The sequence below is a fragment of the Dipodomys merriami genome, unplaced genomic scaffold (genome assembly GCF_024711535.1).
Source record: "Dipodomys merriami isolate MVZ:Mamm:240054 unplaced genomic scaffold, mDipMer1.0.p SCAF_3, whole genome shotgun sequence".
NCBI lineage: Eukaryota > Metazoa > Chordata > Mammalia > Rodentia > Heteromyidae > Dipodomys > Dipodomys merriami.
Window position 1 is genome coordinate 89754488 of NW_027204492.1, and position 27254 is coordinate 89781741.

The 27254-nt window shown below is 41.2% G+C and overlaps 1 protein-coding gene across 5 annotated transcripts; it reads left to right on the top strand.

The window, feature by feature from the left end:
• The first annotated feature begins 304 nt into the window (after positions 1 to 304).
• Positions 305 to 27254, top strand: Ndp (norrin cystine knot growth factor NDP). Of its 5 annotated transcripts, XM_070039206.1 has the most exons (4): positions 305 to 465; positions 7545 to 7639; positions 16961 to 17356; positions 25973 to 27254. In XM_070039206.1, exons 3-4 carry the CDS (start codon positions 17183 to 17185, stop codon positions 26198 to 26200), a joined length of 402 nt encoding a protein of 133 aa, XP_069895307.1. In that variant the 5' UTR covers positions 305 to 465; positions 7545 to 7639; positions 16961 to 17182; the 3' UTR covers positions 26201 to 27254. The 5 variants fall into 5 exon arrangements, with proteins under 5 accessions (XP_069895307.1, XP_069895308.1, XP_069895309.1 ...); XM_070039207.1 differs by lacking the exon at positions 7545 to 7639; XM_070039208.1 differs by lacking the exons at positions 305 to 465; positions 7545 to 7639 and adding an exon at positions 9870 to 9922.

Sequence of the window (27254 nt, forward strand, 5' to 3'; positions counted from 1 at the left end):
TTCCGTGCGATTTCCCATTTGCTAGTGAGCTGTTGCGGCCGCATGCCTGATTGATATATGCCTGCAATGGCACTTTTCCATTTGACATTCTCGCTCTCCCTCTCTCTCCCTCTCTCTCTCCCTCTCTCTCTGTCTCCCTCTCTCTGTCTCCCTCTCTCTGTCTCCTCTCTCTCTCTCTCTCTCTCTCTCTCTCTCTCTCTCCCTCTCTCTCTCTCTCTCTCTCTCTCTCTCTCTCTCTCTCTCTCTCTCTCTCTCTCTCTCTCTCTCTCTCTCTCTCTCTCTCTCTCTCTCTCTCCCTCTCTCTGTCGCTTAAACAACAGTCCTAACTTTTGTGTGTTGCAAATATAAAAGGCAAGCCATGTGACAGAGGGACAGAAGAACAAAAGCATTTGGAAGTAACAGGACCTCTTTCTAGCTCTCAGAAAAGTCTGAGAAGAAAGGAGCCTTGCGTTTCCCCCCCCTAAGGTAAGCAGGAAAAACAAGCGCTGACGGCTGGCTTTGCCTAGGAAATTAACTTCTTTTCCAAATCCAGCATTTCATCCTCCTTGCAGACAAAGAGACAACCTTTAAATCCCACTTGTAAATTTGCATTACTTGAATTTGCATTACTCAGTATCGTGCTAGCTTTGTGTGTGTGTGTGTGTGTGTGTGTGTGTGTGTGTGTGTGTGTGTGTGTGAGTGAGTGTGTGTGTGTGTACTTTTTTTTTTTTTTAATTTTTAATGAACGTATCTTTGAAGTCTGTAACAGAGCGCGCCGGAGCGTCCCAGAGAAGCTTGAAAAATATCTTGGGGGTTGATTTCGATTTTCTTTTCAAACTCTCTGCGTAGTTAGATGTAACTTGGTAATGGTGCTTCTATTTGACCCTGTGAGATGGGGCAGAGAAGTAGCAGCAGTTTACGGGACCTGGATTCATGGAGCGCGATATCTTCCTCACCGCCCTCTTCCCACTTACAATGGGGGCACTATTAACGCAGGCAAGCTTGCGAGGTTAAATGCGCACGGTTTGCTTTTATTACTACTTATGTATGCGGCTGATCTCCTGCCAGGGCTGTGCCGGGAGTGCTCAGAATGACTTCAAACAATAGGCAACATTTATGCCTAGCTCTCTCTGTCACGCTTTGCAGGAATTCTGTTCTTTTGCACCTCTCTCCCATCCCCGCAACGGGATTTCGCTTCCATAGATGCATTCCGGGGAGCACCCGGGAGAGACGAGGATGGTTTTGCTATGTGATTTTGATTGGGGGGAAAAAAAGTCCGAGGAAATGCATGCTGTTTGCCTTGGCCTTATTGCAAGGGGTTTATTTTTAGTAGTCAGCTTGTCCCTGCAGTACGATCAAAGCTCCAATAGAGTGACAGGGGGTGTGGGGGGGAGGATGCTCCCACTAACACCCAGACCCAGAACTGGAGAGATGACTCCTGCACACACCTGAGGAACATTCAGAGGGTTCTTTCAAACTCCTAAATACAAGTTCTATCATTACATGAACAATCTAGCTGTAGGCGGTCTGGACATAACTCTTTCTTGAGGGACGGGAAGTTTGATTGTGTATAGAATGTTAATGATTCAGAACAGCACAGAGACTGAGGCTCCTTGTGTTGGACAAGCCCAGATAAGTCCTCAGGCAAGAGGCAGTCTCCCCATCTCAACGGTGATTCAGGTGCTGGAAAGGAAGTAAATTTGGCAGGATGAGTGGGAGTACAACACCTTTGCTTTATAACTGTCATTTAGAGATGGCTGTAGTAATGTGTGCCTCTTTTCATTTCTAATATTAGTGCATTTTTAATTACAAGGAGCTGGTACTGCAAATTGCTTCAGCATAGAATATTAAATACCAGGTGCATTTGAAAGTACAGAGATGCCAAAAATGCACTGTTGGCTGTGGGTGGCAACTAAGTAGAGTTAGGACTTCCAGACTTCTCAACTGAGCACTTAGATCACTGCAAAAAGATCTGCTCATTTTCTTCTCATAAGTCTTGTCTGTAGAAGTAAACTTCAGAGTCCAGTTGACAGTTTTTATTAAGGTGTTAAGTCATGATTTATGGCCAACTTTCCTGATTTCCTTTAATAACAAGCCTAAATGTAAAAGAAAAATCTGAATGCTAGATGAATTAATTCACCACTCTGGGATAGTCACTAACCAGAAAGCTAATTCACAAAAGGATACTATGGTCTGTAATGCTACAACATTTTACAGTGATTTTCTTTAAACTGCTGCTGTTAGCAAAGCATTTGGGTGATTACAAACAATTTTCTTAAACTATTATTCAGCTCATTACATGAGAGTGTTTGAATGCAGATGCAAAGCATTGCATCATTTATTTTAAAATACATTTGTTCAGGTAGTAGGAGAACTGGCCAAGGCCTTCTTAGGACTGTGTACCAAAGCAGCTGACACCCACAGATGGAAACGTGCCTATGGAGTTTTCAATCTTAATTCGAATTCCAATGACACTCTCAAGGGAAAAATAAATCATTTTTCAATACATTTAACAATTTCCAACTCATTTATTTTCCTGGGCTCTTGAAAAATGTTGGGAGTTTTCTTAGAATTATAGCCACCAAGGATGGCCTGCGAATTTCCTTCTGATTTTAAGAATTCACGATTCATGCACTATTATTTTGACTGGTTAGATATTCATTCTAGCAGTCATTTAGTAAATATTTAGCGTTTTCAATATGCCTGGTACTATGCTAGTCCTGATGGACACAAAGGTGAATGAGACATTGTCCCACACCCTAATTCTCCATCTGTATGCTCTTTCTAGTTAGGTAAAATGCTCTCTCTAGTTTACTGAAATGGACTTTGCCAGTGGGTAAACTGGACAAGAACTTTCTGGTTATAAAGAACCATTGAAAATACCTATTAGTGTCTAGGTTTTCTTGAAATGATTCTCACTCATCAATGGTGATTTCCCCATTTGGCCTTTAGCATCAGATCCTAAGTATATCTTAGCTGTATAGCTAACATGACCTGGAACCTGCTGGCCTTGGCAGGAAAAGCCTGGAAAAGAGCAGTTTATCCTTTCTTTGCTCTCTCAAGCACCCTTTGGAAAGGACCACGGCTGTCTCTATCAGGGATGGGTGTGAGTCACCTCGTCAGCAGCTGACATCAGGGCTATTTGATGAATCATTGAATTAGAAATATGTTTGGAGGAAGAGGATGCAGTCACTATCTCCCACTACTTACTGGGCCTACTCCCAGGATCTATGCAACCAGTGACCTCTAGGCTTGGCCCACATTCAAAAATCCCCTGGGAAGTTGTCGGAAGTTGTTCCCCAAACCCAGGTCTCTGTCTGAGCCACACACAGAGTTGCTTTCAAATCACAATCTGGTGTTTTATCACACAGTTGGATGACTGGGAATAAAACCCCTGAAGACATCATTAGCAGGGACCTTGATTCGGGTTCTTATCACTAGATAATTCCCCATGGTTGGATTAAAATGCCTCTGAGTCCCTGGGGTGCCTGACTCACCCTAGCCAGCCCTCAGTTTCTTGGCCAGCCCTTAGCCTTAGAGCCCATGCTCACCTCTTCCCATGACAGTCAGTTAATGCTGCTTTGTCCTGGCAGAGCAGCAGTGGCAGTGAGGATGGGGAAGCAGGTGGAATGACTGAGAAGTGTGTATCTGGAAGGGGTGAGGGGCACAGGATCATGGGAGGATGAGTGAGCTCCAGGGCCTGAGATTTTGTGGTCTGTCCAGTGATCAGCTGTCATTTCCTCTTCGTGTATGACACTGTGGAACATATTAAAATTTCTCTGGGATGGTATGTTTGGAATTCCTCTGATGCCCCACCTCACCAACTTACTCAGACAATAAAAGCAAGGTTGTAAGCCTTTGAACAGCTGGCCGGCTATATATTTCCCCTCTTTCTTTCATATAATCTAATTCAGAAAAGAATCCAGCTAGCCTGGCAGTGCCATGTCTGGGTACTTGTTTCCTTCAAGTCCTTGCTCTACCATCTCCTCTGCTCTCCCTGGGTGGCATGTGGCTTTTTCTTTTCTTTTGCTTACCACCAATCATAGACCAGCCCCTTTTCCCTTCGCCTGGGCTCCTTCCATTGTGAGCTGGCTCTTTTGCTAGTCTGTTTTCCAGACAGCTTGAGTCCTGTTCCATCCGGGGAGAACAGGCCACAAGATCTCTGCATCTCCATAGTATTCCCAGGATGTCATTCTTGGCACTATTTCTGCTGGGTTGATAGGATATGGGGGCTTTTTTGTAGCCCTGAGCCTGAACCCACTTACAGAGAAGAGCAGCCACGTGGCTCAGAGAGAGCAGGGCTTGAGTGACCCGTGTTGGCAAGGACAAGCATACCATCACAGTGACCCGGACATGTCCAGCAAAAGCTGGGGGTGGGTGGGAGCACTATGGGAATGCCTGGATACACTCTGGCCCCACATTAAGAGAAGTGTGTTTATTCTCTGTTTCAAGCGGAAGAGACAAGTGATTTGGGGCGTGCAGGGGGCGGGGGGGGGGGGGGGGGGGGGGAGGTCCTTGAATCCTAGGGCTCTTTCCCTTTCTCTTCCCCCATCTCTCCACCTCCTTCCCCAAACAGAAATAAAAAGACAGAATTTTTGATTTAGGTAGCCTAGGCTTGAAGGTCTTTATGAAACCGACTTGATGAAAGGGAAAAGGAAGAAATGGACCCTGGGTTGGGCCAAGTGAAAAATGCATGGTGCTTTGGAGATGGGGAAGGAATTTGCCTGCCCTCCCTCCCTCCCTCCCTCCCTCCCTCCCTCCCTCCCTCCCTTCCTTCCTTCCTTCCTTCCTTCCTTCCTTCCTTCCTTCCTTCCTCTTACTCTTTCTCCTTTCCTCTCTTTCTCTCTCCTTCCTTCCTTCCTCCTTCCTCTCTCCCTTTCTTTCTTTCTTTCTTTTTCTTTCTTTCTTTCTTTCCTTTCTTTCTTTCTTTCTTTCTTTCTTTCTTTCTTTCTTTCTTTCTTTCTTTCTTTCTTTCTTTCTTCCTTTCTTTTTTCTTTCTTCCTATCTCTTCCGCTTTCTTTCTTTTTTCTTTCTTTCTTTCTTTCTTTCTTTCTTTCTTTCTTTCTTTCTTTCTTTCTTCCTTCCTTCCTTCCTTCCTTTCTTTTTTCTTTCTTCCTATCTCTTCCGCTTTCTTTCTTTTTTCTTTCTTTCTTTCTTTCTTTCTTTTTTTCAACCACAGCAGAGCAGTTTTTGATGAGCTGAAAATGGAAGGTATTGCACTTGTCAATTAGAGATTCTTATTTAAGACCTACCCTATGCAGCATCCTTAAAAGGTACTGCTAATATCCTTGGGAGCAAAGGGCTTTGGTTGTCTTTTCTGAATTAGCTAAAGTTCATTGAAAGACCTAAAAGGAAAATTTTAACACAGTTGAATTAAAATGAGTGTTTTCCTGTTTGCTTGCACAGAGAGAGAGGGGGAGGGTGGTAGAGAGGAGAGGAGAGGACCAACTTCCCCTGACTGCCCCTTCTTGGGTTTTAATATGAATTATTCCATACAAGTCCCTAGGCTAGATGATCTATTTAAAGACGCCTGGCAGCACGAAGAGAGAGGGTAAAAATACAACCACTCCTTTGTCCATCAAAGGTTTTCTTTGGGAGGACATTAAGAGCATTCCTGTTTTCCTGTCTGCCCCTGCCAGTGGCAGCCTTCCAGCCGGTAGTACCCACTCCTCACCCATCAGGTCAGCAACCGAGAACTTCTCTGTTTGATTCCAGAAAAAAAAAAACAACAACAAGAAAGGGCAAAGAACCCTTCTGAAGCTCCCATGTGTGGGCAGTGGGCAGTAGAGGCAGGGACTGACATCAGTGCTTGCTGGCTCAGCTGTGAGGGTTGCATGCTGTACATTCACAGCCACATAGTGGAGTTTTGGAGGAAGATTGTGCCAATGGCATTGTTTCTTCCACCAGCAGTTCTCACATCTGCAAAGCTGCCTTCTCTTGTCTTCTTCATGCTCACTGTCCCTTTTATTAGAGCCTGATCCTTGGGTTATATATTCCCTAGACCTGTTTTCCACAGTCAGAACCTAACAGCCTAGATGGGCTTTACAGTCTAGAACAATTCCTTTCTTGTTACAGAGTGCTGACTCAGAAAATTCCAAGAATGGGTAACTTCAGTTGGCAATGCATCCTCAGGGCTGAGAGTCAGTACTTCATACAACTGGGGTCCTTTTCACCCTGTGTTGAAATCTGGACATGAACATTGGGGAGTAGTAGCTGAGTGTGAGATTTGCAATAGATATCTTTCATCTTTTATTCCACAAAAGCTAAAAATCATTCAGATTATTTGCTCTCTTCCAAGACTTAGTTTTGTCTCAACTTTTTCTTTTAAGCTTTGATCCAACTGATTGCAATATTATTTTAAAATGAAAGGGCAACAGGCTAAGACATTGAAGAAAGTCCACGAAGAAAGTCCATGTCAGAAAATGCTCAGGGGTGACCTTTCTCCAGTGTCACAAACCAACAATGGCTCTAAATGTGTAGTCACTTTGTATCCTTTCATCCATAGGGAATAAAAATAAAAAGAGAGAAGGTCAGGGGAGATGTAACAAAAGACAAGAAGAAAAGATTACTTTTGATGTAATTCTGCAACTGCCCTTTCAACTTTTCTTTTTCAAATAGTACAATTTTGAAGAAAAGGATCTCTCCTTTTCACCCACTCCCTCCCCAGAAGGGGTCGGAAGTTGCCTTCTCCTCCTGAAAAAGAGGTCAAATCCCAAAGTGAAAAACATTCCTCATCCTTCTATAACCAGTGTAAGCTAATGAAAAAAAAATTCCCTAGTGCTCAACTCTAGGTAAAGTGGAAGTACATGCATTCCTAACATGGATGTAAAGAACCTAAACAACGCAATCCTTAAAGTCCTATTTTTCTTTAAAGCTCAATGAAGATATTTTAGGAGTTGATACATTTCTGTGATCTCCCTCATTATCATTATAGAAAACCACTCTTTTACAGAGTTAAAGTTTTTCTCTTCAGAATACAAACCTTAGGCAGCAGAATAGGATTATGGCAGGAGAGGCTGGGGTGTGTGTGGGGGGCGGGTGGTTTAAGCAAAGCAGAATACAATCCAAAATTCAACAGCCCAACAAATTCAGAGTGATTAGTAGCATAGGGAAACATTTTTTTAAGTGATGTGTGTATGTTGACCATGTGTCTTTCCCTTACACCTGCATCATGAGTGTTCTGATTGAGAGCTGGTTGAATTCAGTATTCAGATCCTACCACGGAGCAGAACAGACCAATTGAATGGGGACTGGAAAGATTGAATTGCTTCTATTGTTTATGCTTCACTCCTAACTAAGGGCCCTACAGCTATTAGGTGAGATCACTACCCACTATTCCAGAACGCAGTTTCGGGTGAGGAGATTCAAATACAGCTTTGGAAACACTTCGCTGGACACTTTGAAGAAAAGCCAACCTGTTCATTTGACTCTGGGGTAAAAGGGAGCCTGAACCCTTAGCTAACACTGCTCACCTCCCTTCCCCTAAGGCCAGGCTACAGAGCATGTATGCAATGATTTCAGCTCAAGGCTATCTAGAATACCTGGTCATCTTTTCTTGTCCACAGGGAAGTCTTAGCTTCATGTGTTTCCACAGCACTGAGTCTTCTAGTTTGGATGTCTCAGAATTCTCCTGCTTTATTTCCAAAGAATCCTGTGCAAGGTGAGTAGTAGTTTATGTTTCTCCCCTTGCATGGGACCTCTCCATTCCTGGGAGGGAATGGGGAAAAGGAAGGGGACCTTACCCTTTTGGACATTGTGCTAGTTTTTTTGTTGTTGGTTTGTGGGGCTTGAACTCATGGCCTGGGTGCTGTCCCTGAGCTCTTTCCCTCAAGGCTCTACCACTTGGAGCCATAGCTCCTCCTCTGTTTTTTGAGTGGTTAATGCCCAGGGTGGCTTTGAACTGTGATCCTCAGATCTCAGCTGTCTGAGTAGCTGTGAACCACCAGCTCCCAACAATACTGTGGTATTTGAAAAAAAATTGCAAGTGTAGTGGCAGGTTTGAGACATCAAAAATAATCCTTCCTCTTTCTGTTTGGGAACTTCTGTGGTTTCCACTCAGCCTATTTTAATTCTCTGAAGGGATAAAAAGGAGCTCTGTTGTGTTTAGAGCTACTGATGATTTGTGGCACTGGAGAAAGGCCACCCTGAGCATTTTCTGACAGTTCATCACCATATCAGTCACAGCTTATAGTCGGGTGGCTGGATTTACGGAAACAATCCAAACCCCCAGAGGAAAAGACTTCAACATAAAAGTGCTTCCTGACACTTGGGTACTCAGACCTAGTCGTTTCCAATGAATGCAGGATTTATATTCTAAAAGTCAATTAGTTACGTCAACTGTTAAGAAGTCAGAGTGAGTCTTCCCATGGAAACTATGAAAGCTCACATATGCCCAGTATAGGATCCAAGAGCCAACTCTGGTGATCAATGCTTTCTGACTCAGGTCTTAATACAGGGCTTCAGAAATATCCCTTTCCTAGCAGAAGAGGTTCTGAAGATACGTTGATAGGTAAAAGCCTTATTCTTGACCTCTAGGGCCTTATGAATTCTCATTTGCAGAGAAGATAACTCTGCTGATCCATCTTTCTCTCTTTATCAAATGAAAGAAGTCTAATTCTAATGCAGTCAACAACCATTAACTTTCCCCCCTCTCCCTACTTATGTGGAGATTGGAAAGAAGCATCATAAATCTTAAGACAGCTTTAAGAGAATTAAAAACTGGTTAACTACCCTCTATACCTACTTTCTGCTATTATCAGGGTATTATTAATTTATAAATTAGTACATTATAAGCACTGGATAAAACTGGTTATTAAAGGCTATGCTCACTTCAGGTTACTGATAAGGTCTCACCAAGGAGCACATTCTTAAAGCTTAGCCTTTGGTGTGATCAGGTACTTTGTTAGAACTTGTTTCAACTCCTGGCAACCATTATTTCCTTGAAGATGAAAGAAGTCTTGTTGTAGTATTAAACTGGTGACTCTATAGCCCCAAGAGAAGATGTTATACTATGAAAGTTAGAGACTGTTAGAAATGGGTAAAGTGGTAGACATAACTAAACCAGTTTATTCATCTTGAAAATTAGGAAACAGAGTCCTACTGAAGCCAAGTGACTTCATCATGATCATGTAGCTAGTGATGTATGCACTGAGCTCAGAGCTTGAAGGCCATCAGATCAGCTTTCCTTTTACATGATCAGACAATAGTAGATGTTATATCAGTTCCTGAAGGCAGAGATGTAATTATCCGATATTTTGGATAGGTGAGTGCAACATGCCTGGACACAGACCACCAACTACATAGTCCTGTAATGGTTCTGGGAAGGGAAACATGAAACTATCAGTAAATAGGAGAGTGGATAGCAATAAGGTTCCTCTGGATTCCCTGATAATGTCTGAAGATGAGGATTTTAGGTGTTAGTCAATTTCAATGTCAAGTCCCCCCACTGAAATCCCTACTCAGTAACTAACTGTTTAAGCCAAGGGACACAAACACAGACCCACAGACCCACAGACACACAGACAGACAGACACACACACACACACACACACACACACACACAGAGGTAGGGCCATTTGACATTTGGCTCCTCCTCCAAATTATTTCTACTTCCCATCCTTTGTTTGAATTCCCTTATCTACCCCAGGATTGTGATTCATTGCCTTTTGCCCAGCTATATTCCTCCTACTTTCTTCCTCCGTAATCCCCACTATGGAACTCAGCCACAGTTGGCTAGTCATGCAAGTTGGGGAACACAGGGTCCTATTGAAGATTAGAGAACTATTGTTTACTGGCAAGGATATTGTCATTTCTCTCCTAAGATGGCACTAAAGGAGGTGGTCATTGCCTCTTACTCTAAAACAAACTTCAGGAGATGAAAGGAGGAATGGGATCTACTCTCTCTCCACTGATCTTGTGGCTTCCCATCCTTGGAGGTCCATGAGTATGTCTAACTGGATTGGGGGGGGGGGGGGATTTGGCAGCTTTGCTAGTGGGTACTGCTGCTGCTTCTGGGCCAGCTTAGGCTTGGCTGCTACTCATGGACTATCAGATAGGAAGACTATTAAGAACCATTTATTGAGGACAAGGGATGTATTTATAAAATCCATCGTGCTGTTTACAGTTTATAAATCAAGTGCCTTGGGAAGAAGCATATGACTTACTCTCCAAGGCTAGGTGATTAGATCCCATTGGATTCCTTTGGCTTTCTCAGAAGGAGCTACTTATTCTCTGAATAAGACTTTGAGTTTCATGCTTTTCCAATCTATGCAGGAAATGTTACCTATTGGCAAGCTATCTATCTATCTATCTATCTATCTATCTATCTATCTATCTATCTATCTGTCTGTCTGTCTGTCTGTCTGTCTGTCTGTCTGTCTGTCTGTCTGTCTGTCTGTCTGTCTGTCTGTCTGTCTATCTATCTAGATACATTCATATATTTTTGTTTTTGTGGCAATTCCCTTGGCTTTGTGTTCTGCTCTCTTTACCCATGCTTTCCTAGTATCATGTTTTTAAAATTGCAACAAATAGCAAATAATTCTCTCTGATGCAGATGCCATTTGAAAGTCATTATATTTTATCTGTTTCATTTGATCTCCTTGGAAATGATGCAGTGCATGTTGGATATAAATTTGATGCTAAATGAGTTTATCAAGATGTCCAAATATTAACCAGGAGAATAGGCCAGGACTCTACTTGGATATTCAATGGGTAAAAGGATCAGGATGTAGGTTAAGACCTGTTTTTTTCTCTGAACTTTATCTCTTTTTAGGTGTGTGTGTGTGTGTGTGTGTGTGTGTGTGTGTGTGTGTGTGTGTGTGTGCGCGCGTGCGCACAGGTGTGTGTGAATTGAGGCCAGGATCTTGGCAGTCTCTGTACTCCTGATCTATACTTCCTGTCCTCCATCTCTTTTTGCTAAAGTGAAAGGAGTAAGTGTACTTTGAATATGTGTTAAATATTTGTTAAAGGAGGCTGCAAGAGGGAACACCTGCATATATAGTCATACCAAAAATGACCCAGGGAGAGATTTAGTTACTGAAACAGGGCAAGAATCGGACCATTCCTGGCACAAGCCACTTAGCCAGGAATCAGGCTGGAATCCCTCATGCAAAACCAGTGCTTTACTCTGTGCTTGGGAGAAGGTCAGCCCAAGAGTGAGCTGATCTGTGGGCACAATACCATCTCTCACTCAGGAGGCTGCTCTATTATTTCTCTGAAGATGACAGGTGGGGCAATCTGGGCACCAGTTGTTCTTTTCCACTGGTAGCATTTGGAGGACAGCTCCAAAGTCGGACATGCCAGCCTACGTGCCTCTCCTGCTGGCAGAGACTCTACACTGGATCTAGGAGAATGTGGGCTCTGTACAGTGGCCAAGTTCACATCTCAGGCACTGTACTCTGAGCACAGAGCAGCCGGTTTACTGAGTTCAGTAAGAAAGTGCTTCTCTCATTCACCCATTGTTGTATGAGTTGAAGTTCTGTCTTATAGTCATGAGGCTCAAAAAAAAACACAATATTAAGGTAAGCTGGAATTCATTTAGTTTGGAGAAAATGACAGAAATTCCCATAAAACAGACATAGCCCAGGCCTCTGGCAATCCAGGATTCCATTTCTGTGAATTTTCTTAATTACAGATTTTCTTCTTTGTGAGCCCTTACTGCTACTCAATAAACCAACACAATGTCAAATCAAGTCAAGTCAAGCTTTTCTTGAACTTTAGTCTATTTCTTCTTCAAAACAACTCTGTTAATTCATTCAATTTGATCACTTAAGGCAAGAAATAAAACAAAACAAACAAAACCCACCCAAATTCCAATATTATGGTATAAGTATCTTACCTTTGTGTTTTGAAGAGCCTGTAAATTCTATAGTCTATTACCATTGCATATATTACTGTGTGAGTGTAAGTGTGTGTGTGTGTGTGTGTGTGTGTGTGTGTGTGTGTGTGTGTGTGTGTGTGTGTGTGTGGTACTGGATCTTGAACTCAGGGCTTGGACACTGTCCCTTAGCTTTTTCCCTCAAAGATAGCACTGTATCACTTGAGCCATAGCTCCGCTTCCAGCTTTTTGCTGGTTAATTGGAGACAAGAGTCTCATGGACAATCCTGCTTTCCTCCTCAGATCTCAGCCTCATTAATAGCTAGGTTTACAGGTATGGGCCACTAGCATCCACACCATGGCTTATGCTCTGAAGTATTTAATATATAAGCTGAACAAAAATGTATCATGCTTCATGAGTGTACTGGAATGAAAAAAATCTCAGAACTAGGGGTTGTGAGACAGCCGTCTTTTCTATCAAACTGGGTCGCTTAAAAATTCTTGCTTTGGCCTGGTAGTTTGGCTTTTGTTGATGATTCTGGTGAGACAATATCCATAAGTAAATAAAGTAGCAGAAGGTGGGAATAATTAAGACACAGGTTGCTCAAGAAATTAGCAGAGAGTGTGAATAATTAAGGAATTCTGTACTCTTCAAAGCAGCCAATCTGTGAGTGGATCCTGAACCTGAGCTTGGCCAATTGGACCAGAGAGGTAGAGCCTGCTGCTTTAGGTATAAAAATGAAACAGCTCCCGGTCGCACCCACTCTTCCTCCCCTCCTCCTATGCTTGCTTCCTTGCTTGGATTTCAGCTAGTGGTGCTCCCTTCTGCAGAAGTAAACTTTGCCTTGCTGAGTTCCTTTCAAGGTGGTGTCCTTATTCTTATATGACACCCTAACATCCTGAGCCATTTCTAACAGGTGAAGCAGCATTTCCTCTTATTATTTACTGATTTAATTTATACATGATATTAGGGCTTGAACTCTGGATTTCAAACTTGCTAGGAAGGTACTCTGCTATTTGATGGATGTTCTCAGCGTCTTTTTTTCCCACTCTACTCTCACATTTTCTCTTGGGGTGGGCCTCTCTGTAGCTAGGGTGACAGACCCACATCACTACGCCCAACTTATTGGTTGAAATTTTTTTTCCCTAAGTGACTTTGAAGTGCAATCCTCCTAGAATCTCCTTCCTAAGTATCTGGAATTAGAGTGGTGAGCTACCAGATTCAGCCCATTTTACTATTCAATGTGATTTCCAGGTTTAGCTTATCTGTGAAGAGACAGTATAAAGTTCATAATACTTCTGAAAGTGTTTTTATTCACTCATCAGGAAAAATGTTTTAATTGTGATTGCAATGAAGGATAGTTGTTATTTGTTGGAAATAATGTGCAAGAATAAATGGTAAGCTGGGTGTTCTGGCTCTCAAGCTAGTAATTTTAGTTACCTGAGTAGCAGAGATCATAGGATACAAATTGGAGGCCATCCCAGGCATAAAAGCTCGTGAGACTTCTTTTTAAACAATTGTGGTTCTATCTCAGTCATGGGGGAAGCATAATGGATGGGCATCCCCAGTGACACACAGGGAAACACAAGTAGGAGGACCACAGCCCAGGCCTGACTAGGCATAAATCAAGACCTTACCTTGAAAATCACACAAAAAGGGCCTGAAGGGGAGCTCAGGTGGTGGAGCACCTACCCAATAAGCTTGAGGCTTGAGTTCAATCCCTAGTACTGCAAAAGATACAAAAAAACAAAAAACAAAAAACTAAAGGAACTACCCAGAAGACTATTTGACTAAGAAAAAAAAAGACTAACCTATCTTTCTGCATTCATAAGAGATGGAAATACAATAATAAAATACCTCAAACTGATACAAACATTGGACATCCATCAACTGAGTTACCAATTGTCAGCTGAGCTTTTACAAGGGAAAGCATTATTGGTTTTCTTTTCAATAAAATTTTGGATAAGTAATATATTTAAGTTCAAAAATCTAAAAATAAGAAAAATGTATAAAGTGAAAAGTATTTCCTTTAAGCTTGTTCCCAGCCCCCTACAGGTAAGTAATTTTGTTAGTTTCTTGAAAATAACAACTGGGCACCATTGGCTTATGCCTGCACATTTTGCTATTCAGGAAGCTGAAAATGGAGGCTCTTGGTTTGAAGTAAGCCAAGACAGAAAAGTTTGCTAGATTTCATATCTAAACCATAAAAATGTGGGGCTGGACATGGGGTTCAAGTGGCTGAGCACCAGCCCAGCAAGCAAGGCCTAAAATTTGAACCCTAGTACCATATATATTACCCCCTCAAAGAAGTTCTAGAAATTCCTTCCAGAGATTCTTTATTCGAATAACAAATATTCTTATATCTCTCCATTTTAGCACCGGTCAGAATTTCTGTGCCCGTCTTTATATAGTGATCTGGCATTCCATTGTTTTAATGTTGTATAAGATAATTAGCCTATTAATATTTTGTGCTGTTTCCAGTTTTAGACCATATGCTTGTGTGATTTCATCTGAAGTTATAGTTTACAGAAATGCAACTGCTAGGTCTAAATTATATGTTTACAGTTCGAAAAGATATTGCCAATTTGTCCTCTTAAGAGCTTTTTACCAATTTATACTGTACTATCTCTGATATGGGCCCATTTTCTCAAAGCCTTGTCAACAAGGTGTATGATCAGGGTTGAACAAAGTATCTCCAAGCACTTAATTTTCATTTCTCTTAAACAAGTGTCCATCCTTTTCTACTTTTAGGGGTCCTTTACATATCCTTTACTGTGGAGAAAATGGAAATACTGGCAAATGAACTATACACACATGTGTAGAGATTTGTCATTGATGTTGTTACTTAGTTTTGCCATCATACCATACATATTTTAAATATTTGCTTTATGCATCTAACTACACCTCCTGGTCCTAGCTCTGGAGAAAAGTTGCTGGCAACGGGAGGAAGCACCAGAATTGCAATGTCTGCTTTTCCCTTCATTTTTCTGCCATTGACTCCTGGGGGAAATATCTGCAGACTGGAGTGATGAAAGGAGAAGTCAAATCAATTCTCTTTCTGAGACTAATTAAAGCTTCAAAGAGACAGATAACCACTTGGGATAATTGAGTCATATTGAAACTCAGGAAATGGTTAGTAATATTGCATCTTCTTACCATGGACCCCAAGATAATTCTGGCTCTTTGAGGTGAAATCTTTGTGAATCTTATGGTGGTATATATAGAAAAACCAAGACTATATAGTTGTTAAGAAAACAAAATATACCCATGTTAACAATTTTTATTCATATGTATTAATTATATCGATTAAGAGATTCATGTAATTTTCTATACAGTATATAGTGTGCACTATCCAAATCCAATCACCTTTCATAAAAACATTCTGCAATTTTTGCTTATTTGGAACTTTAGGCACAGGTTTGATCTACTTTAATGAGATGTTGTCATTAACATGCACATAAAAGAAGACTGTGCCAGATTGTATAAAAATAGGGTCTATTCAACTTTAGAAATACCTTCTGCATATGGAAATGTGGTATCTGAATCCATAGGCTTTTTTTTTTGTTTGGTCACAGGGCTTGAACTCTGGGCCTGAGTGCTGTCCCTCAGCTCTTCAGCTCAAGGTGAGCACTCTACCACTTGAGCTACAGTGCCACTTCCATCCATAGGTATTAAGGGGCAGTATTTTAGAGCAAGAGAGGAAAGCAGATGTCATCTCTGTCAATTCCCCTATCCTACAGGCAAGGAAATGGGCTGGAAGAATTTAAGTGACCTGAGCAAGGTGCCCAGCTGATTAATGACAGTGTCATGATTTAACCCAAGTGGGTTCCTTCATTATTAGAATTTATATGACTTTCCTGAATCAGAGGCACTTAGCCTTTACCATAGCTGGCGATGCTCTGTTCTCAAACAGCTCTGCCTCATACACCTTTTTCCACTCAGAATCTTGCCCCACATTAGGAAGGCAGCCAAGAGCAGTTAGGTAGGTCTAAGGTCACTCCGGGAGGGCAAAACAAATTGGTTTGTACCAACTTGAACTTCTAATCTTGATCCTATCAACATTTTGTCCTGTTTGTTTAGACTGTTCATGAGTAGGAAGGAGGGAGAAAAAAAGAATTGTACTATAAACAAAACAATCAAACTCTGAAATACCTTTGCAAGTTTTTCTGAAGCTTTAATTATCCCATTCTGTTCATTGTGGATATAATGTCAACTCCTCCTCCAATTTTCCTAAATGTCTGAAAATATCTTTGATACTCTTGGTATTCTGGTACCATAAAAAGCATCCGTGTGGGCCATGCCTGAGGGGTTGTAAGGTGATTTGATGAGATCTCTGGATCCCATTCCTTTGACCAAGAGGTATGGTTAAAAGAACAAAGTAAATTTCAACAATCAGTATAGCATGGTCCTATTTTATGGTAAGTCTCTGCTCCAATGATCACTTTCATTTGCAAATTATACCATGGGTTGTGGCTACAATGACTCTGAAGAAATATGTGAGTATGTTGGGAAATATACATGTGCTACCATGCTAGAGGCCAGTGAACAAAATGTGTATTTCAGATGCAGTGTGCCATTGATACTGGGTGGCATGAAGCTGAAACAAAAACAGGATGAACCCAGAGCACAGAAATGGAACATTAAATGGGTGGGTGGGTGGGTGGGTGGGTATAGACATGGAAATGGAAAATGCATTCCCAAAAGACAAGGTCTGTGTTCATTAGAGCTGACCTGCCTCCACGCTAGTCCCATAAACTGATGTTGATACCAGAGTTTTCTGAGAAGCTGCACAGACCCATCTTCTCCCATCAACTAAGGATAAAGATGAGAGGACTCAATTTAGTTATGCTGTGACTAGAATGACATGTTTAATTTTGACAGTGGGCTCAAACTACTCTTGTCCCTAGGAACATGGACTCCAGCAATTAAAGTCAATATGTCCTTCCATGAAGCCACTGTGTCTTCCTCCAAATGGTTATAAATATGTAGCATAAGCAATGGGGGATGGAGAGATAGAATAGAGGACAGCATATGCTAATGACACTCTAGAATCCAATATTCACCACTCAAAATGACATGGAAAATTTTGACTTAATACCTCCTGCATTCTATTAGTGTCACTGGATAAATATTTCTGGGGAAAATCATTTCTGTTTTCATTCCAGCTGTGCACCAGATACTGTACCAGATACTGTGATGATGGATCCCAAGTGCCAAGAGTAAGACAAAACTCAGCCATACAAAGGACAATGACAGCCAGAAAGCTTCAGCCAGATCCTGCTGCCATTGCCTTGAAAGGAACTGGATCCTAAGAGGTGAAGGCATTTCTAATTTTTTGTCCTCGGTCTCCCTCTGCTGTTCTTCTAGAGAAGTTTTTCTTCACAACAATGAGAAATCATGTACTAGCTGCATCCTTTTCTATGCTCTCCCTACTGGCGATAATGGGAGATACAGACAGCAAAACGGACAGCTCGTTCATGATGGACTCTGACCCTCGACGCTGCATGAGGCATCATTATGTGGATTCTATCAGTCACCCACTGTACAAGTGTAGCTCAAAGGTAAGCATAGTGTACACCCTCACACAGGAAGCAGAAGAGAAGCCATATTTATTAATTAGGGAAGGAGAATGGTGTCCAAAGCTCAAATTGTAGCTCTGTAACTGGCCTGTGGTGTTTGTGGGAAAATCCTTTTATAGTTTTCATCATGCTTTGCACTTCTGGAAATGTAGTGGAACATGTGCATACTCAATCCCATTAAGTGGGTGTCTTCTGTCCCTGGTTGTAAAATTCATGTGTGGTAATGTCCTTATATCAAGAAATAAATATGGAATCTACAATGAATTGTACTTCCTACCCCCTTTAACAGTAAGGAAAAAGGGAAGGTAAGGAAACATGACTGAGAGTTTCCTGGTGAATTCTTCAGAAACTAGCTGTGTGGTCTGAGTCATAGTCAAGTGATCTGAAAAACTTAAGATGTTTATTTGATCATTTCTCATTTTTTACCTTGGCTATCCAGCTCATTCCTGTTGGAAATTGATGGTGGTTCTTGTGGAGGCTACCTAGGCCTCCATGTTGAGACAGGTGATATCATGCTTTAAAAGCCACCAAAAATGCTCAGCCACATGGACCACCCAGAAAGGAAGCACACTGTAGGATAGGATGGACTCTGAATGAGAGTTCTCATGAGTGTCACCATTTCCCAAACAGTCACAGGAATGATATTTGTCCACACTTGGTAAATAAGAATTTGTTTAGCTCAACCTCAAGAGATTGTCACATTAATTCCAAGACTAAAACCACATAGTAAACACTTTCACATGGTAAGTCTCCTTTTTTTAATTACCAGAGTAATTTAGAATTTTTTGTAATGCCAAGCAATGGAATCAACCAAAGGCTGTATAATCAATCTCCATAACCTCCATTTAAAACATTATGACTTCAGTCTGCTCTTAACTTTTCCATAACTTCTGTGATTATAGCTTAGTGTTTTAGTTAAATTTGAGTTAAATCACTTTAACTATTATATTAATAAGACCTATGACTGTGGGAAAAGAAATAGAAATTTTTCACTTAAGAAAAATGTCTATTTGTGCTTGTAGAACTAAAACAAAAAAGAGAAATTACATCAATATAAGATTCTGCAAGAGGCCTTTATTAGGAAAAGGAAACTAGGGGTTAGGAGTGCAGCTTACTGATAGAGAGGTTGGCTAATGTACGCAAATCCCTGTGCTTTGTCTCCAGCACTTCAAACACACACACACACACACACACACACACACACACACACACACACACACACACACACACACACACACACACACACACACACACACACACACACACACACACAAAGAAAAGCACCAAAAAGAGAGAAAAAATAAAATAGGATAAGCATTTTTTCGTGTGTACCAGTACTGGGTCTTGAACTCAGGGCCCTGCATACTCCCTTGGCTTTTTAGCTCAAGCCTAGCCCTCTACCACTTGTACCACACTGCTACTTCCAGCTTTTTGCTGGTTAATTGGAGATACGAATTTCATGGATTTTTCTGTGCAGTCTAACTTTAAATCAAAACTCTCAGATCTCAGCCTCCTGAGTAGCTAGGATTACAAGCAGTACTGCTATTTCCCAGCTTAGCATAAACATTTTTTTTTCTGGTTTATGGGGCTTGAACTCTGGTCCTGGGCACTGTCCCTGGGCTCCTTTTCTCTAGGCTAGCACTCTAGCACTTTGAGCCACAGTGCCATTTCTGGCTTTTTCTGTGGCAATAAGAGTATCAGACTTTCCTGCTCAGGCTGGCTTCAAACCACGATCTTCAGATCTCAGCCTCCTGAGTAGCTAGAATTATAGGCAAGAGCCACTGGCACTGGCTAGGATAAATGTTTTTATGACAATGATTAGAAATTGCTGACTCCATGGGCCAGTGTGTGGTTCAAGTGATAGAACACTTGCCTAGCATGTGTCAAGTCCTGGGTTCAATCCCCCATACGGCAAAGGAAAAAAATTAAGGAAAAAATGGAAAAGAAAAGAAATTATATATTCTAGTAAGTTTGTAAGCTTCTCATCCCATCTTCTCCTTCCCTCCTGTTTTATTTTTCTTTTTAATTTTTTTTATGTTGGTCATGGGGCTTGAACTCTGGGCCTGGGCACTGTCCCTCAGCTCTTCAGCTCAAGGCGAGTGTTCTACCACTTGATCCACAGCACAACTTCTGGTTTTCTAGTGGTTTATTGGAGATAGGAGTCTCATGGTCTTTCCTGCCCAGGCTGGCTTTGAACCGAGATCCTCAGATCTCAGCCTCCTGAGTAGCTAGGATTACAGGCGTGAGACACCGGTGCCCGGCTCTTCCTTCCTGTTTTAGAAGCAGGCAACGCCAACATTCAGTGTTGATTATCCATTTATTGAGTGGTCCTCCACAATCACAGTTCTTTAAAAAGCAAAAAAGTATTTCAATAAAGTGCAATGACAAGAAGGTAATAAAAAATAGGAACATCTATAAAAACTTGAAAATGAGCTGAGGCTATAGCTCTGTGGTAGAGTACTTGTCTCACATGCATGTGGTCCTAGTTTCTACCCCCAACACTCCAAAAACAAAAACAGAATAAAAAAACTGGAAAACAATCTGGAGAGTTTGGGCAACATAGTGGAAGACCTCTTGCCTTAGGAACGAGCATGTCAACCCAAGGAAGGTCAAGTTCAAACTCATAGCACTTGGACATTCACACTCTTAGAAACAGATGTCAGTCTACTACTATTCACCTTCACTTTTTTCAGAATGCCACAGCAAGTAACAGCCCCAAATTGTGATAATAGAAGAAATATTTGTAATTTCATGGGAACAATCTGTTTTCAAATCTCCCTAACTGTACCAAATATAGCAATGGCTTCATGTTAATGGTGGTCATAATTATAAACCTTTCTTTCTTGACCATAAAATATGCCTGGCAGAATTTCAACTACCCAGCACTTTTTTGGATTACATTTTCTTTATGTATCCAGGAAGAAAACTGTTTTCATTTGGAAATATTTTATAACTTTTAACATTCACAGACTCAGGCTGGGTCTCATTTAATGTAACTACTTTCCTTTAGAGACCTTGGATAAAATACTTATTAGCCTATGTTGGAAAGAAAAGACTAAGGTAGATTTTTTTTCCCTCTACAAACATTTCCCCTCAATATCATGATGGGGGGGGTCACTGTTCACTAAACATATGCCTGTTGTTTGTTAATGCTTTCAGACATATGTACCCAGTGTCTGGCCTTGTAAAGACAGATGAAGGGCACATGTGACCCAGGCTTAAGGAGGAGAGGGCAACTGGCTTGAATATATAAGGGTCAGGCGTCTCAAACAGTATGTCCTAATCATTGCCAGCAAACATGCAATGACAGGAATTATTATTCCCATTTTCTAGGTAGGGAAACTTAAGATCCAGAAGAAGAATTAAGTAGGTTGCTTGATGCCACATAGCTGGGAATGGAAATCTCTGTTCATCTTTCGCTGCTTAATTCTTTAAATTGGAGGAATGCAGGTAGAATATAGGAGCTACTCTTTAGTGCTCAAACTTTGGGTATGCAAGCAATGATGATTTAAACCCACAATTTTTTTCCTAGAAAAAAAACTAGTACAAGTTTTTCTGGAAGCCTCCATTTGGAACTATCTACTCCAGCCTTGAATTTGCAGCTGGCCAATCTTTACCTACCACCTAGAAATTCAGGAAAGGACTAAGTTGGAGTAAAGAAAGTAGAAAAAGTGGACCTAAAAGCAGGACATTTGTAATCACCATTTAACATGTGTTTGATAACTTTCTTGATGGTAGTGCCTCCTGGAACTAGGCCCCAAAGGTCTTGGAAGTGACAGGTTCACTTACAATCTTCCCAGGAGACCATGTTTGTATGAGTCAAGGCAGTAGAACAAATAGGGCAAAGGCTAGTAGTTAGTACAAATAAGATGCTTAGGAAATGTTGAAGGGACTTGATGTAACCTCAGCTTTGAAGGGACAGAGACTTGGTTTCCAATTCCAGCTCCATAGCTTGCCCAATAGGTGACTTTGGAAAAGCAAAGTCATTCTTTGGTGGTTCATTTTCTTCCTGTACAAAATGAAACTGTATATTTATTATGGGTATCTATGGACATTGTTAATAATATTTGTTAAGCTACCAGCATAGTTTCCAGCATATAATAGATGTTTAATGCATACTATTATGCTCTTGATGATGAAATTATAAGCTAGACAGGTGTTTTGACTCACTTTTCTATTTCCATTATTACTGAGAACTCAATAACTGTTGGGATCTCCTATAGCCTTAAAGGATTAGGAAAATGAAGCTTATTGTGGTTCTGTTGAGCACAGGGTGGGGCAGAAAAGCAAAGTAGCCATAAGCCATTGTGTTGGGTGCTAAGAGTGAAAAGAGGAACAGATGTGCCGGCTGACCTTTCTTAGCAGGTGGATGGAGGAAGCTGCAGGAGTGAGTTCTGTTTCTCTAGCCAGGGATGAGATTTCAGCAACCCATGCTGGGAAAGTGAGCTGGTACAGTAGGTCTATGAAGCTTGAGTTGTATGAGAAATGGGAGATAGTAGCCCTTGGACAAGGTATAGAACAACCAGTGCACAGTAGTAAGGATCCTTAAGCACCACGGGAGTGGAAGGGGCCTGAAGTGCAACAATGAAGGAGGAGGAGGAGGGTTTAGGTGGCAAAGTCTGTAAAAATTCCCAGAGGATAAGGGATGTGATATGCTAAACACTGAGTCCTGGGATTGGAAAGGAGATGTGAGGACTCCCTAAAACCATCTTCTGCTGCTGCTTATAGTATAGCAGAAGACAAGAGGGAAGTCAGGGATATTGAATTCACAGCATAGTTAACCATTCAAGAGATGTGACTTGATTTTTCAAATAGGTCTCAATTTATAGTAAACATCTACTGTGTCCATGCCCATGCAGTGTGTAAGGGGCTGGAGACACATAAGGCTTGTAGATAAACAAGGGAGAGAAAGAAGGGAAAAGTTTAGGGTGCAAAGCCCCTTTGTGTCAGTTTGATCTGTAACCTGAGGGATGGTTCCAGGCCAGTGAGAGTGAATTGAGTTCCCACACAGCCCTTCAAAGCTTCCATTGTCCTTGTGCTGCTTTGTCCCCCTGGTTGCTTTTTTCCAATGCTCTTTAGCATAGCACAGAGCCTTTGGAGGTTGTGCTGGATCGGTGGAGATGATGTGAATAATCATGCTTCAAGGTTGTTGGTGAGGAAATAACGAGTGAATCAGCATGAATGAATCTTGTTTAAGTTCTCATATAGACATTGTTATCTTCTAGAGTGGATATAGTGAGAGAGAGAGAGAGAGAGAGAGAGAGAGAGAGAGAGAGAGAGAGAGAGAGAGAGAGAGAGAGAGAGAGAGAGAGAGAGAGAGAGAGAGAGAGAGAGAGAGAGAGAGAGAGAAAGTTGAGAATATCAAGGGTCCAATAATTGTTTCATGGTTCTTTCTTTGAGGAAGTATTTGAATTTGGGTCATAGAGGGTGGATAGGTAAGATTCCATCAGGCTGAGCTAAGTGGAAAGGACATTCTGATGACAGAGAAACAATGAAGGCAAGAGTATCTGGAGCAGTTCTTGGAATAGCATGTATTTTAGCTTGATTAAAGCAGGTAATGGATGATAAGAACATCTGGGAAATTGAAGATTATACTTCCCACTTGGGTCATGGAAAACCTTGACTCCTGCTTGGGATTTCGGATTTTATTCTGAGGGCTAAAAGCAGCTCCTGGAGGGATTTTGTAGACTTGTTTGTGCATAGTTCTTGTGAAGAAAGTCCAGCTCCTAAAGAAGAGCAGCCAGGTGCATTGGAGGTGGCCTCTGTTCCTTCAGTGCTGGAGGTTGTGACCTTCACAGTGGTCTGTAGGTGGAGCTTGACACCCTGAAAACTTTTAGTGGAATCACTGTCTAATTAGCTTATCTGTGAATGGCCTACAATGTGGACTTAGTTATTTTATGTACCCCTAAATAGTTATTTTATGCAAGGCTATTTTTAGTTCACCTGCATATGAATGTTTGTGTTCAATGCTCCATATAACTTTTGGCCCTTCTTAATGAAATAGCACAGGTTTGCTATATCCTGTGAGTCTAAAACTGGATCTCTACAAACTCCATTTGGGAAGATGGCTTTGAATAACTGCTTAATATCCCCAAGAGATGATCTAGATAAGAGATGCTTGCTTGCTCCAAGGTGAGATGTCAAGTATTTTTCCATGCATGAACACAAACCTGTTTCAGATCATGTAGTCTATCAATATGAAGAGAGAGCAAGTAAGATAAAATTAAAATCTTTAATAAAAAAATCAAACAGCAGCTGGGTGCTGATAGCTTACCCATAATCTTAGCTACTCAGGAGACAGAGATTCGAGGAGTTCGGTTTGAAGCCAGCCTGGGCAGGAAAGTCCCAGAGACACTTATCTCCAATTAACCACCCAAAAGTCAGGAGTGGAGCTGTGACTCAAGTGGTAGAGCTCTAGCCTTGAACACAAAATCTCAGGGACAGTGTCCAACCCTGAGTTCAAGCCCCAGAAGGGGCACAAAAAAATCAAACAGCAGCTCTTTGGGAGGTGGAAATAGGAGGATGGATCATGGTCTGATGCTCTCCTGGGTAAAGAAAAAAACATGAAACTCTATCTGAAAAACAAACTAAAAAGCAAAGGACTTAGATGTGATTCAAATAGAATCGCCTATAAAGTACAAAGCCCAGAGTGCAAACTCCAGTATCACCAAAGATATAATAAAATAAAAATAGTTTATGGTTATTTTCTCTCAGCTTTATTATCTTTTAAAGAAAATTAATCAGTTGGTTTAGTCCAACCTATTCTTCCACTAGCCTTTCCATGTTTTTCTTCTAGTGCTTCATATTCTTTTAGTAGTTGCTAAGTGATTATTAGATTTACCTCCAGGATATTCTCAGATAATCATGTTAATAACCTGTAATTACCAGAACTCACTCTTTCCCTTTTTTTAGAAAGATGTACTAGTCATTTCCTTCTTTTAATCCTTGAGTGTTTAATTTTTCCCTATTGGGTGATATCTGAGATAATAGCTGTGAGTCCTTAATTTTAACTGCTAATTCCCAAATAGTGTAAGGTAAATGTCAAAAGGTTTCATACATACATATATACATACATATATGTGTGAGTGTGTGTACCTTTGCATTTTTCATTTGAACTGTTTTACTTTTTATGCTCTTGCTATTGGTTCTGGAATTACAGGGTAACTTTTTATTCATCACTTGATATGAGAATCACCAAACAAGAGTCTCCCACATATACAAGGACCAGTAATCTCAGGTTCCCTACTGCCTTCCCTGCCATGGTCTATAAGATTACATAGCCTTGTCAGTTAAGACACCCCACCCCACTCATGACTTCTACTCCCAGGATATCAAGATCTTATATGGGGTGTAAAGATAAGTCTTTTGACCTTTAGAAGAAAATTCCTACATTAACACACAAAATGTCTTATCTGTTTGTTCAGGCAAAGCTTTGTGGAAAAACTGAGCATGCTCAGAAGTGTTCCTTTCCATCATTTTAACCTTTTGAACATGTGCTCCATGGCTTTGAGCTGAGCATGCCCCCCAAAATGTAGTCATCATCTTTCCTTCTTAAACTGAGCATGCTTAGGAGTGTGTCCACCCCTAAAGTGCATTTTGATAACATATATAAGCTCTTGGAACAAAATCCTCAGAATTTCTCTGTTGTGCTTTGGAAATAATTCTTGTGCCTTCCTTACCTGGTACGGGTCATATAATTTTTTCACTCTAAAAAAATAGAAACTTTTTATTTATCTACTTATGCTGTATGCAAAAAATTGAATAGATGCTTATATCCATTTTTTCCAAGAATTTTTAAAAATAAGATTCCTAAAAGAGTCTACTAAAGGAGTTTACAAAAGTCAGGTTAAGAGCCTCAATAAAGGAACACACACCTTTGTTATTCTGGCCCAAACGTTTAGAAGTAGAGATGGCTAGAATAGATAAATAAATAAATGATTCTGAAGATGCCCCATACAATTGTGTAAATCCCTGGCTTCTTTAAAGGGTCATCCCAGAAATCCATAGATTCCCTGTGTCTAATTGTTTTGTCCCAAGTTGTAGTACCTAGAACACTTCTTCACCTGTTTTTTTTTTTATTATTTTGGGTTTTTTTTCTGCTCAATTTCAATTTGTAACAGCTTTCTGCATTTTGCTAGTAGCAGAATTACAGTGCATTGGGCCAATAGTAGAACACTAACCTTCAGGAAAAATTTCTTTTGTTCTTATGTTTTATTTTCACATCATGGTTGTGGGCCTTGTTCAGTGGTTCTAAATCCTCAGTGCACATCATAATCAACTAAGGAACCTTGAAAATCATGAATGTCTGGGCCAAGGATTTTAATTCAAATGGTCTGAGATGGGAGTACTATTGAGTCTGTTTTTCCTTAGTGCTGGGGATGGAACCTAGGGCCTTGTATATATACTAGGCAAACACTTCTTTCTAATCTGTATCCCCAACCCTGATATATTAAGTTTACCCAATTGATTCCAATGTACAACCAGGTCGAATCCAGCAGGGATTGGCAAAGTAGAGTTCAACCCTTTCAAAGGAAGCTATGGTACCTGGCTGAGGGTTTGTATTCTCCACAGGGTAATCACTTCCTCCTCTTTCCCTAGATGGTGCTCCTGGCCAGATGTGAGGGGCACTGCAGCCAGGCATCGAGATCGGAGCCCTTGGTGTCCTTCAGCACTGTCCTCAAGCAACCTTTCCGTTCCTCTTGTCACTGCTGCCGGCCCCAGACCTCCAAGCTGAAGGCACTTCGACTACGCTGCTCAGGGGGCATGAGACTTACCGCCACCTATCGGTACATCCTCTCCTGTCACTGTGAGGAATGCAGCTCCTGAGACCAGCTGCCTAGTGCCTGTGGCTGGAAGAACCACAGAGCAGAGTTTGACCAGCCAGAGAAGGACCAGCAAGAAAAGGGTTAAGGCAAAGATAACAGTAATTCCCAGGGGATGCTGCATATTCTAGTAAAGACTGTGCTTCTGGACAGAGAGAACTACTCTGGGAATTGGCTTTTAGTTCCCATCTTTTACCCTCCCCCCCACTACAATTTCTTTTTGGTTTCTTTTGAGATTCAGGTATTCCCCCCATGTGCACATCCTCCCCCCATTGGCTCTGAATGCTGTTTGGGTTTGCAACAATTCCATGTGAGTGGGAAAGATGTGGAGCCCCATGCAAGAGTGTGTCAGGCTGATACTGTTTGGTGCATATTAGGGAAGAATTGGTTTTGAAACTCAGGAAAATCCAACTCTTCCTGGGACATCTGGGTCCTCCCCCCCCTTCTTTGTCTTGTCATTTTGGTCTAAAGTTGTCTCTGCCACTAAAAGTTACCAATTTCAGATTCTGGACATCAAGCATATGGATATGTTTAGCAAAGTTTATTCATAGACAGCTAACTGGCATCATAATAACTAACAAATGAATTCTTTCATGGGATTCAAGCTCTTGACAGCTCTAATTATTAATTCACAAATGACGTGGGGAAGTAAAGAAGGCATAAAGAATGTGTCACCTGAATGCTCTTGCAGATAAATTATGGTCAAATTTTTGTAAAGGAACAGACTTGCAAAGACTTGCACAGATACGGATCCTGCACTGACTTTGGAAAAGGCATCTATGAACTAGGGCCATGAAGAATGCCCTGTACTCATGCATGCACATTAGACAACCAAGTATAAGTCTATTTGTGGATGTGCTATAGCTTTAGCCATGTCTCAGGCATCATTTTCTAATATCCGCTCATTCATGTGAGGCTTGTTACCACAATGGTGGCCTGGCTCATCTTCTGAGCATTTGGTTCCAATATATTTTGGTCCTTGATGCTCAAATTTGGAGTTATTCCCATGTTTCAAAATAAAAAAAAAAAGTATCTTTACAGTTTTGGCTGTGTTAGTG